Below are 12,860 nucleotides of genomic sequence, written 5' to 3'. Positions count from 1 at the left end.
AAACACTCCTTTCTTTATATCCGCCTGGTCTGTTGTAGGTGTGGGTTACCTTTTGCTTGCAGCCACATAAACTCTCCTCGCTTTATATCCGCCTGGTCTGTTGTGGGTGTGGATTGCCTTTTGCTTGCAGCCACACAAACGCTCCTCTCTTTATATGCGCCTGGTCTGTTGTAGGTGTGGATGCTAACGGGTGACAAGCAAGAGACGGCGATCAACATTGGATACTCGTGCCGACTTCTGACAGACGATATGAACGTGATGGTCTGTAACGAACCGGACAAGGAGAGGTGCGTGCTCGTGTGTGGTCATGTGTTCCTCGCAGATACAAAGGCGTGTGTTATAGTGAAAGGGGTGTTATCGGGTGATTAAGGGTTGTATTTTGAGATGCGTCGCTCACGAGATTAGGACGCGGTTGTGGTTGCTTAGGATGTGACATTGACGTCTCAGGACGTATCTTTATGATCCTGTTAGGGTTCGTCTAACCCAGATTTATGTTTGGGTCAATTAACTCGGTTTTATTTGTACTGTACAGTGTCGCGGGGTGGCTGTCAAACACGGTAGAGGAACTAAGAAAGGTGCCTGATAAGGAGAGCGCTGGACTGGCTTTGGTAATCGATGGAGCGTCGCTCACCCACGCACTGTCGGAGGAGCTCAGGGGCGATCTATTGGAGGTATGCGATGACATATATGGCTATGAATGTAGTGCTGATTAGTTGTGTGACGTATATGTGTCCAGGTACTATATCCACCAGAGTCTTTGTTCTACATCTGTAGCCGTGTATGTGTGTACGTGTATGAGGGTATCGCTAGTCTGGCTCTGGTCATCGATAGAGTCACATACCCACGAACTGAAGTGCGATCCATTGGAGATATGTACAGAATATCAAGATCACAGATGCAAGGTCATTGACGACATTGCCTGGGCAGATACGTTTATGTGTCCAGACGTTTTAGGCTCTTTCGATAGTGAGCATGTTTATCCTGAGTCATTCGATGAATAGAGAGTACCTTTTAGGCTTGTTCGAAGATAGTAACCATGTCTACCCTGAGTCATTCGATGAATAGAGAGTACCCTTTAGGCTTGTTCGAAGATAGTAACCTTGTCTGCTCTGAGTCATTCGATGAATAGGGATTACCCTTTAGGCTTGTTCAATGATAGTAACCATGTCTACCCTGAGTCGTTCGATGAATAGAGATTACCTTTTAGGCTTGTTCAATGATAGTAACCATGTCTACCCCGAGTTCTTTCGATGAATAGAGATTACCTTTTAGGCTTGTTCGAAGATAGTAACCATGTCTACCCTGAGTCGTTCGATGAATAGAGATACCAATCACAACTGTAGTATACTTTCTGCAACATCAACTCTACTGCACCGCCACGCGCGTCCCTCGTACGCACTCACTAATACCTACACAAGCACAACTGAATAATTCATTCACTATCGCCTGCATAAAGGCAACAGCTTCATCTGCGCATACGATTGATATACCTACACCCTCTGCTACTCAGGTATCGCTAGTTTGCAAGGCTGTCATCTGCTGCCGGGTGTCTCCACTGCAAAAGGCTGAGGTGGTCAACCTGGTTAAGAATCGGTGCAGCGCCATCACTTTGGCTATCGGCGATGGGGCCAATGACGTGTCTATGATTCAGGCTGCACACGTAGGCATTGGTATCAGTGGACAGGTACGAGAATTACACACACTGAGAACTCTAATGGTGTTTCCTATCCATCAATAATGCACCCTGTACTACTGGTTTTCTGCGTCGCGTTTGTCTTCAATTTTCATGTCTGCGAGTGCATCTGCGTTATTTGGGTCTGTGTTTGTGTGCGAAATATCATTTTACGTTGCGCACACATTTATACCGTGGTACGCTACGTTTATCGAACGTATGCAAGTATCGTACGTATGCGTTACAAACGACACCTATACGTTCACACACCCCTTCCCAGCATGTACATCACCATTCGTGAATACATACCCTTATACACATCATCCTTTGCATACTCACAGGAAGGTCTGCAAGCCGCGAGATCGGCTGATTACGCCATTGCGCAGTTCATGTTCTTGCAGCGGCTGTTGTTAGTGCACGGCAACTGGTCGTACCGCCGATGCAGTAAGCTGGTGCTGTACTCGTTCTACAAGAACATCATCCTGTACATTGTGCAGATATGGTTCCAGTTCTTGAATGGCTTCAGGTATACTTCACACCAACCTCACCTCTCTTTGTGTAGTGTCCCGGTACCCGTCTCCGGTTTCAAGATCTCCATATATGCGACAGATGTATAGGCTAACCCAATACGGGGTAGTCCCTCGTCCATGCCTCTCGATATGTATCTTATTGATATCCATGCCTCTTGATACGTAAGTTCACTTCCTTGTATGTATATACATGTCTCTTGATACGTATTTTATTGAGTTTTGCGTATACCCATGCCTCTTGATACGTATATTAATAAACCTTGCGTATGCATGCATTGATCCTAACTCCCTCTCGCGTCACATTCTCGCCAATGACAAACAGTGGCCAGACACTGTTTGACAATTGGATGGTCGCGCTGTATAATGTGATGTTCACGATTCTGCCGCCGCTGTGTCTGGGTGTGTTCGATCGGCACGTCAAGGCCGAAACATTGATGAAAATCCCCCAGGTGAGTGACTCATTTGATGGTTCATTCAGATCTTATATATGTATATATATGTATGTATATATATATATATATATAAATAGTATGTATGTGTGTGTATGTATATATATATATACATATATATATATATATATATATATATATATACATATACATATACCATTCTCACTATATTTTATTGCAATTGGACCTGAAAACACTTTTGCCTACTTCCGCGACCCAGCTCTACCGCTCTGGTATCAACAGCGAGTTCTTCAACACACGGGTCTTCTGGCAATGGACTCTCAACTCCGTCTACCATTCCGCGGTAGTGTTCTGGATCTGTTTTGCTGCGTATACAATGGCGGCTGTACTGAGCAACGGACAAGTGGTTGGCCAGTGGGTGATTGGTACCACCATCTACACAGCCATCTTCCTTACTGGTAAGATGCCTTTGCGGTATATGTATATGTATGTATGTATGTATGTATGTATTTATATATATATATATATATGTGTGTGTGTGTGTGTGTGTATTATAATGTATTATGTATGTATGTGTTTATGTATGTATGTGTATATATATATATATAATATACATATATATATATGTATGCATGTATGTATGTATGTATATATATATATATATATATATACATGTATGTGTGTTTGTGTATCTGTCATGGTTGATATACAGTGCAGTACGTTGTTCTGCAGTAGTGTTTTGGATGTGTTTCCTTGTGTTGGGAAACGGGCAGTGTGCCAGTGAGTGATTGGTGCCTCCACTTACTCGGCCGTTTTTTTTCTTTCAATTGATACGGTGTGTTTGTCTGTGTATGCGTTTCTGCGTGTATATGTGTTCTGATGTTTATGATTGTAAGTTTGTCCATGTATATGTGATTCGGATAATACATTAGCTAAAGGTGTACCTGTGCGCACACGTGTATGGTTTTTGTTTGTTTGTTTTTTGATCAGATATCTCTGTGGTTGTTGAGTGTCTGTTAGCATATCGTTCTGTAAATATGTGAAACCAGTATGTAGTTCGAATAACACGAGGTTGGTTAGTCTCTGGAGATGTCCCTCTGGGAGATATAGTGGTAGTCATTTGCTTTTCATCATACAGTTATGTTTTTAGTCCCCTCTAAAAGACTATTATCAGTTTTCTGGGGTATCCAGGGGTGTGGGTTTTCATTTGGCTAGGCTCTATCTGGCATCTTCTATACTCCCTCGGAACTCTATCCCATACCCTGTGCTGTGGCCTCTGCACATAGCCACGCTCTATATCTGCCATATGCTAGACCCCTATTGTTTGTTCTGCAAGTTTTTATTGGGCAACGCCTTCTCTGGCACTCTTCTTAACCGTCCGGAACGCTAACCTATACTACTCGCCTACTTCTACACACAGCCGAGCTCAAGATTCACATTACTGGGATCGATTGATGTTGACTTGGCGTGTTTTACTTGTAACGAGTCATACACACTCTGAACCGTAGCCATGCCATTTGCTTACCTCCACTTACAGCCACCCTCAAGATCTGCTTAATCATGGACGCCTGGACAAAGTGGACACACGTGTCTGTGTGGGGATCCATCCTCATTTACTTCCTCTTCCTGTTTGTGTATTGTGTGATTTGGCCTGGCATGGGCTATGACATTGCTCAGCCTGTGTACATGATCGAACTGAAGATGTACGGCAGCGCTGTGTTCTGGTAAGTTATCTACACCTCTTTGATATGGCTAATTAACGTATTGCTTACGATAGTTCTCTCGGCGCACAGAGTGTACTCCATCTGGTCCTCAGATGTTTCAATTGGCAGTCAACAGTACTGACACAACACCCCTAAAGTACAATCTCCGTTGTAATAATCTTGCACATCAGGTTCACCATTCTCATCGCCCCTCTGATGGCCAACTCGAGAGACTATATCTGGAAAGCTTTCCACCGTTTCTACAATCCTGAAGACTATCACATTATCCAGGTATTTGAAGGGGGAGAGGTCGTCCGTGTTCTTTCATTCTGAGACCCGTCATACCTGGGCAAACGCCCCTTGTGTATTGACTTCTCTCCACATTCCCAGCTGTGTTTCTTCTGTCCCGGCGTATTCCATATTTTTCACATATGTTGTCTTTCGAAAGGTGCGTTTATTGTACTTGCTTGTCTCGACAGAATACCATTCGTTCATCACATCATCTCACATGTGTCGCCTCAACCTTTGTGTGTGGCTATGACTAAGTGTTTGTTGTTATGACTATGTGTGCGTTGCTATGACTTGGTGTTTGTTGCTATGACTAGGTGTGTATTACAACTCATCATTGGGGACACTCCTCATCCTGTGAGTATAATCTCTTAGTGTAATTTATTCTCTCATGTGTGAAACTCCATTTGAGAGTTATGTTTCCTCAATACTTTGTCTTCCTTTCGTTTCAGGAAATGGAGAGGCTGCAGAAGGATCCCATGCTCATGAAGAGTGCCTTCTCCTTCAAGAAGGTCATGCGCAAGATACAAGGTAAGTATCTGCGAAGCACGCAGCGGCTCCTCCAAGGTCTAGTGCCTGTGTCTAGTTGTTATTACACGTATCTCGCTGACATAGTTGATTATTTTAAATACATCTACACTGACACACGCATAAGCTCACCGCTATCCATCGACTATACCCAGGTGTTACGACATATGTATCCAGAGGATTCGCCTTCTCTCAGGAAGAGAAGCACGGACACGCTCAGGCTGTTCCCACTGTCACCCGGCAACAGTCACAGGATGGGCATGTGGCCGCCACACAGACTGTTGGACAGGTGTGTGAAGTTGTGGTACAATTGAACCAAACCGGGTTGTGCACGTGGCTATACGGATGACTATGCAGTGCTCGCATATGAACGCTTGAATGAATACGATGCACGGGTGCATACTTGGGAGTTGTTTGTGTAATTCTGAATGACAGTACCATGTATTGCGTTTCCTGTGTGTACACTACTTTGCGTCTGTCACAAGATGGTCATGTGGCCGTCACGCCGACGGTTGGACCATTGTGTGAATTAGTAGACAAATGATTAACGCTGGCTTGTGGAATAAAAGTATCGATGCATATATGTGCAGTTGAATGTGTGCGGTGTACTGGAGCATACTATGTGTTGGTATATGAATGGCAGTATTGTGCTTTCTTTTCTTCTTTATGTGCTACGCAGTGACACGATACGGGCAAGTGTGTGTGTTAGTGACCCAATGGAACATAGTAAGATATGTTCGTAAATGTGCGGATAAATGTTTCCTTGTGTCTATGTTACTTCATAACAATCACAAAACGGGCATGTGACGGCCAAGTCTGTTGGACAGATAGGCGCATGGGATAAATTTCGACAGTGTTTGAACACGAACTTGACGTTCAGATTGACGACATATGAAATCTCTTAGTACCATCCTTTATAGGTATCATTATTCATTCATGTCGAATACTCGTAGTTGGCCTCTTACACAAACTCTTAATACCATTCTGTATATATATCATTATCTATCCATGCCCAATACTCGTAATTGGCCTCTTACACGAACTTTTAATACCTTCCTGTATAGGCATCATTTTTCATTCATGTCTAATTCTTGTTTTGCGCTTGGTCTCGAGTCTCAACAACAGTGCTATTGACCCTTTTGTCGCGTGCGCCAATCCACAATAGTATTCTCGCCTGGTAGTTCTGATGTGCTTACACCACGCGAATCATATGTACTGTTAAAAGCGGTCTCTTTAGACGGAAACGTAATTTTAAAGACCCTCTATCATGATATATTCTACAGGCCGAGCTCATCCGTCAATACGACACGCGCGAGGACAAGCCCGATGGCATCTAAGTTTTTTGAAATACGTTATGGCCTGGAATACGTATTTCCCATGTGATACATATCCGCCTCTCCAACCGAACTGCGTACCTACACTCCCATCCAGGGGAATATCTGTGGATTAGTTGATCTAGTCATGAATATGTGTGGATTAGATGAACTGATCACATCACTATAGTTATGTATTAGCTGAAACAATCATTTGTATATCGATTTATGTTATTCCTTTATAATAAATTTTGAATGACTCTGAATTGTGGCTGGGAAACCAATCTGTGAATTCTTGAAAATAATCACTATCACTTTGCATCAGTTGAACCAATCATTTGTATACCACTTTACAATATTGTTGTACATATTATATTCAAATTTTGACAACTTCAAGAAAAATGACAAGAAAAATGACAAGAAAAATACTTGTAGCTTGACAGACAACATCTCTTATTCAACTCTGGATCGTGCTGTGCGCATACGCGCTGGTTGTTCTACTTACTGTTCTGGTAAAGTGCAATAGCCTACGGGTAGTGTATTATAATATAAGCTTCGATTGGCAACGCCAACAGTATAATATTACCCCAGTTTATCTTTGGTTTTTTTTTCCCTAAAGTACCGAATTCTTTTGGGGTCGATTTGTGCTGGATTTGTTCTGTATGCTTGGCACATTTATATATTTTTCATTTAAATTTGTTTTTGCCAATTTATCTTTACTCAAAAGATTGTGGAGAAAAGTCTATTATACCTCTGATAGCAAACACATAATTGCTATGTAGTACACCAGATATGAATGATTTTTTTATGCGTTCATTCCAATAACATAAATGCCGATATTTAAAAATCAAAAATTGAACATATACATATCTGATACGATATGTGTCGGATGCTCCGCACTATACCAGACGAGTATTTTCGTTCACATTTACAATTATATAGCAGGTACATTCATACATATTAATATAATTTTGTGGTACGTATTACAATTGTTGTAGTAAGAAAATTTCTTTTTTAAAAATATGATCGGGTATGTACATAAAGGTATTGACATTCATAAACTTTTAGCATATATATCAATATCCAAACTTGACCACAATGTGTGTACCATATCACAATTTGTGACATTAATCAAATATATATATCTCGACCAGGTGTGGGCATCCGGGATACGCTCCGGAACGCCAGTTAGGTATGTGTGTATATATTTACATAGTCTTTTAAAGGACCAGATGCCGAGCGCCGGACGCCGGGCACCGGGTAGCACGCGCGGGGCACTGCGTCGACAAATCAGAGACTGGGATAAAACAGGTCCCTGTTTATGATACTGTAAAATATAAATCAAACAACTGTGGTGCCACTTGTATGTTGAAGAAGAAAACGTTGAAAACTAAAGTCTTCATTTTCAATATTTAATATAGCTTGAATGCGTATGCAAGTTCATAGGTGTACTGGGTATGCGTTCAATTTGTAGTAGAGCGCTGCTGTATATATATGGGTAGTGCAGGGTAATTACAACTTTGCAGACTCGAAAATTGCAAAGTGCCTACTGCCAACGAACTCAAATACAGCGCGTGATAGAAAGTGGTCAATACTTACGATATATCTATTTGCAGATAATTTTGTCGATTGATTCGACCTTTTATTGCTTCTGATAGTGACAGACGCCAAATAAAATTTAAGAACAAGAATCTAGCAGCTACAACTTCTAAAAGGTTATAAATTTGTATGAATGATGAAAGGTTGCAAGGTTATCCGAAGCTAAAGAATGATGCGTACCGAGAAATTCTTTCCTGTATGAGTGAAAGTTAGGGCATTAATTACTTCACCATCTGTGAAGCTCTCAGCAGACATCAATAACTTGTGCGCCAGGCGAGGATCACGTCATCATTTCCACACATAAATCCTCGGCCTTCCCACCAGCGCATTCAACTGCCACTGATAGACCTAGCGACCACTAGAGCAACGTCAATTGCAACTTTTGTTCTTCAGACGTTTTAAAACCAACGCCTGATGCCTTCAAGCCAATTGAAGAGAATGATCACTCGTTATGCTACTGTATCATTGTCGTCTGTGTATTCTGGTTGCGATCCCAAAATGAACATGGTCGTACGTATGCCACAGACTACTTGCCGGGACCATTGCGCTAGTTACTTCTTGTTGGTTTGTATTCGGCGAGAAATAATTTTTGTTTGGGCTACCATATAATCGAACTCTGCTAGAATTTTTATATTATCAGCTCTATTCGAATAACTTCATCTTGTCCATGGTGTCGACAATAAGCGACTTACAGTTGATTGGGAGACTGACTTACTCAGATTCGTTCAAGCCGTTCCTCATTACATGGGAGACCTAGCAATACACATCAAAGATCAATACGATGCGCAGACGAGGTAGATGTATTATGAGCATCGCTTGCGCCGTGAGCAGTGGCATAGAGCTGTAACCACACACTTCAGTAGGATGAAGGACCAGCACTTAATACATTGTTGGACAGATCGGAACAAGTGCGAATATTCTAATACATATCGGTATTGATGTTTCTTGCCTTGCCATGTGAACGAGAAAAACTTCCCCAAGTTGTTGGTAAATCGTAAATTAGTGCAAAGCCTTTTTTTATCTTGCCTATTTCTGGTAAAGAAAACCCATATTGAGGCATTGGTTTATGGGATGGAGACATATCTGCATCTTATAGGCGCCATCAAATTTGAATTGATCTACTGTCAGAAGGACTATATAGTAAATCTACAGAGATGGAGTGATACTTGCTTTTGATAAGTCCCAGGTTTAAACCTGCCTTTGATCTGGGCCTTGACAACCTTCATTCAACCAATTTATTTACATTAATGAGAAAAAGGTTTGAATAGGAACATACCTCAACGCTTAATGAATAAAAAACTTTACGATACATCAGTCGGTTACTTTTGATCAGTCTGTTCTTTACCATGAAAACATGCAAAGGAAATTGCCGAACTGATGCGTCATTTCCTTAGTTTTAGCTTCAAATGGTTTAGATACGCCTAGTAATTTTTATCAGCCTGGTCTTCATCCTTAGTTTCAATATGATCTAGTAATCACTATACCTAAACTGATGGATATCGTCATTAAGACAAGCTTAGTACTTCTATGAACGTACTATATACCACCAGGTGGTTTCTAACTTCTCTCCTATCATTCCCAAGTATGTGTGCGTGGTCGATATCCTCGTTGCGGTTTAGAATCTATTGTATCCTAAAATCGAGTTTGTGCGGTCGGTATGGAATTTATTATTGAAGTATACCACGCGGCGAGACACGAGTGTGCTTGAGTCAGATAGGATTGAAAATTCTCACCTTTCTGTCGTCATGGCCCGCGTCTAATGCACACAGACGAAATCATCAGACAGGGAGATATATCTCAGAAGTATCCTCACAGTCAGATCCATGCCATATCGATAATGTTCTAGCAGTAAGAGCACTATTCAAGTAGTCGCCACCAATGGGGCTACAGATTGTAGCCACGCAGCTATCGTGAAGTGTGTTCTTTCTTCCCAATATTGTGTCTTGGTTCAAAATTTTCTTCACGGGTGTTTGCAGAGCAAATGTTTTTTTCACAGCCAGATCATTGGCCGAGGTCTGGTTGAGCTGGGAGACGTATTGGCAGTTTGAGTGTCGCTAGTGTGACAAAGAATTCAAGTGAAAGGCTGTTGTTAACTTACTAAATATAAATTTGACAACGTACGAGCCCAATCTCTTATGCTACTTTGTTCTCATGAATCTTCATGAACAAGACAAGAGCTAATTGATCCATTACTTCACACATTTATATCAAGTATTCATTTGTGTAGGTGCAACTACCCAAAATTGTGAATGTATCATATAGTGAGTATACGCCTCACGCGATAGTGGCGATAGCGAAAGACTTTCTTGAAATTATTTTTAAAAAGTTCTCGATAGTAAAAATCTTCAAAGAAGCAGTACCATTTCTTTCAATTCAAATAGAATAAAAATACGATCGTTGTTTACATTCTTCATTGCAAAGACAGACAACTATTTTATAAAGATATATTTGCATCAGAAATAAATGCAGCATTTGCAGTACGGACTAAAGCTTTAAAAGTATCTACAAAACTTTATTTACGAGAGACGTCAAGTACTATACAGCGCTGGCGGCTTTTACTATTAGTTCGATTCGTAGATATTGGGAGTCGAAGTATAATTTGGAATTGCTACAAAAGTATTGAATGGAAATAGTGGTTTGTGGTCAACAGAAACTTTTGAGAACGTATAAATTGAAGCGAATTGAAGCAAATAGTTTTGGATTACTTCTTCTAGCTTCAAGATTCACGAGTATTAAATTGTAGTATTTTTAATACGGACTGAAGCCTTTTTGAGCCTCTACAAACTCTTTTTACAAGAGAAATTGAGGGACTCTTAAGACTACGGCTGGTATGACTAACTCTTAAGACTACGGCTGTTAAGCGTCCCGTTAAGACTACGGCTGTTAAGTGTCCCGTTAAGACTATGGCTGTTAAGCGTCCCGTAAAGACTGCTTCTGGTAAGTGTCCCGCTCTCACCTCCCTCCAAGTTGAGCACCCCTCTCTCGCCTCCCTCCAACTTAGCGTCCCTCTCTCGCCCCCCTCCAAGTTAGATGCCCCACGCTATAATAAATTTACCCAATATGCGTACAACTCGGACTAAAAAAAAGGTTGCACGCAACATTTTATTCATAACGGACACACATCACATACTGCCATAATAATCTCTAACAATTTATGCTACATAGCCAACATATAGCGCATATATCACATACTGCCATACCAACACATGTTACATCATATGCTACATAACCAGCATATATCACATACTGCCATATCAATATATGCGCCATATAATGTCAATCAATTGCATATATAGTGTATATATAATGACTAGTGCAACAGGATCATCATCCATATTTGACTTGTGTAATACAGTATACTTGAAGTTTGTACGATGGCTAGTAAGCAGGCTACACCAGCTACACCGAAAACCCACGAGAATGTCCCCCAAACGAGAACCGAAGTCTAATAATCCGTATTGTACAAAGTATGATGATGATGAAGCCGCAACGATGAGGATAGCAGCAACCGTAAACGGAAGTTGTCTTGCCACAACAGCGACCGACCAAACAAAACTCTTGACCTTGGAGGTAAGGAACCCAAAGGTAAGGAGGAAAAGCAAAAGCCAAAGGGTCTGGCTAATCTGACCTATGACGAGAGGGTTCATGCGCACGAGCACGAGATAAAGACAGGTACCCTATTTTTACTACCCGATAGGAAGCTGTACCGTGTTCAGAATGTGGAGCAGAATGGCGATTGTCTTCCAAGAGCTGTGTGCAAGCATCCCAAATTGAAGAACATGGTGAGGGAAAACGTGGCGACGTGTGACAACGATCTATTTTTGGAGTATGCACAGAATCTATTCTTTTCCAGCGAGCGTGACTGGAAAGCAGCCCTTGCAAAATGAAGGTCTGATATGGTTAAGTCTGGCACCTGGATGGATGATTTGTGTTTCTTAGCCATGGTAATTATGTATGGCATTGATATCTGTACGTGGCGCGTGAGATGTAATAGTAATGTGGGATTGACGACATCTAGATACTTAACTTGGAATTTGACGTCCAGAGGTTTTGGGCAATTGGCTTATTCTGATGAGGTTAGAGGTCACGTGGATGCCTGCCTCGCAGCTGATAGGATTCAGATCAACATCTACTATCAGCCCCAACTTCACTTCATCCTCGCCCCCAGCTAGATAAGCGTACCACTCTCGCCTCCCGCTGGCTCAAATAGCAATTTGCGCACCGCTGCGCACACGTGCATGCGTAGATGCAATTTTATGTACACGGATAAGCACGCGCGCATAGTCACGTATTGTACATACATCTCATAAACATGTCACGTATTGTACATACGTCTCATAAATATACCTCTAAATGTTATGAGAAGTTATTTTTTGAATGCAATGAATGCGTATTTTACATCGTACTCACTAGCGCATAACTGCGTGCACAAATGAATGATTTGAACGTTAATCATATTACTGTTAAAACACATTACCATATATTCATTTATGTTTGTACTTATAAAAACACCTCTACTCGCCTCTCATATTACGCTTGTATGCATATGCGTGTAAAAGTAAATTTGTGCATCTACGCATATCTGCGCATGCACCGATGCATTTGTTTATTGCTTACATATATCGCCCTTCTCTATCGCCCATATGAATAACAGAAGTATATTTTATCATATGTATTTATATACATTGGACTTTCATATTGTATATACACTTGTTTTAGGAATGCGTGAAACAAAAATTAATTGTGCATTGCTCAGTCCTCTCTCGCCCACCTCTCTCGCCCACCTCTCGCCCCTCTCTCTTCTGTCATATACCTCA

General features: G+C 41.4%; 2 protein-coding genes across 2 annotated transcripts in view; both read left to right on the top strand.

Annotated features, from left to right (window-relative positions):
• Positions 1-6,721, top strand: part of SARC_03353 (hypothetical protein) — a 15,437-nt gene extending 8,716 nt beyond the window's left edge. Inside the window, exons 15-25 of the mRNA XM_014302852.1 lie at positions 175-287; positions 533-671; positions 1,511-1,684; positions 2,014-2,198; positions 2,525-2,651; positions 2,872-3,070; positions 4,150-4,336; positions 4,507-4,606; positions 5,056-5,134; positions 5,287-5,420; positions 6,415-6,721. Of these exons, the coding sequence (XP_014158327.1) occupies positions 175-287; positions 533-671; positions 1,511-1,684; positions 2,014-2,198; positions 2,525-2,651; positions 2,872-3,070; positions 4,150-4,336; positions 4,507-4,606; positions 5,056-5,134; positions 5,287-5,420; positions 6,415-6,468 (1,491 nt within the window). The 3' untranslated portion in view covers positions 6,469-6,721. The remainder of the gene's footprint in view (positions 1-174; positions 288-532; positions 672-1,510; positions 1,685-2,013; positions 2,199-2,524; positions 2,652-2,871; positions 3,071-4,149; positions 4,337-4,506; positions 4,607-5,055; positions 5,135-5,286; positions 5,421-6,414) is intronic.
• Positions 6,722-11,463: 4,742 nt separating this feature from the next.
• Positions 11,464-12,860, top strand: part of SARC_03352 (hypothetical protein) — a gene marked incomplete at both ends in the record, with an annotated part of 3,307 nt that continues 1,910 nt past the window's right edge. Inside the window, one exon of the mRNA XM_014302851.1 lies at positions 11,464-11,628. Coding sequence (XP_014158326.1) covers positions 11,464-11,628 — 165 coding nt within the window. The remainder of the gene's footprint in view (positions 11,629-12,860) is intronic.

This window comes from Sphaeroforma arctica, assembly GCF_001186125.1.
Source record: "Sphaeroforma arctica JP610 unplaced genomic scaffold supercont1.169, whole genome shotgun sequence".
Taxonomy (NCBI): Eukaryota; class Ichthyosporea; order Ichthyophonida; genus Sphaeroforma; species Sphaeroforma arctica.
Note: the sequence above shows the minus strand (reverse complement) of the source record. Positions and strands in the feature narration are given on the sequence as shown.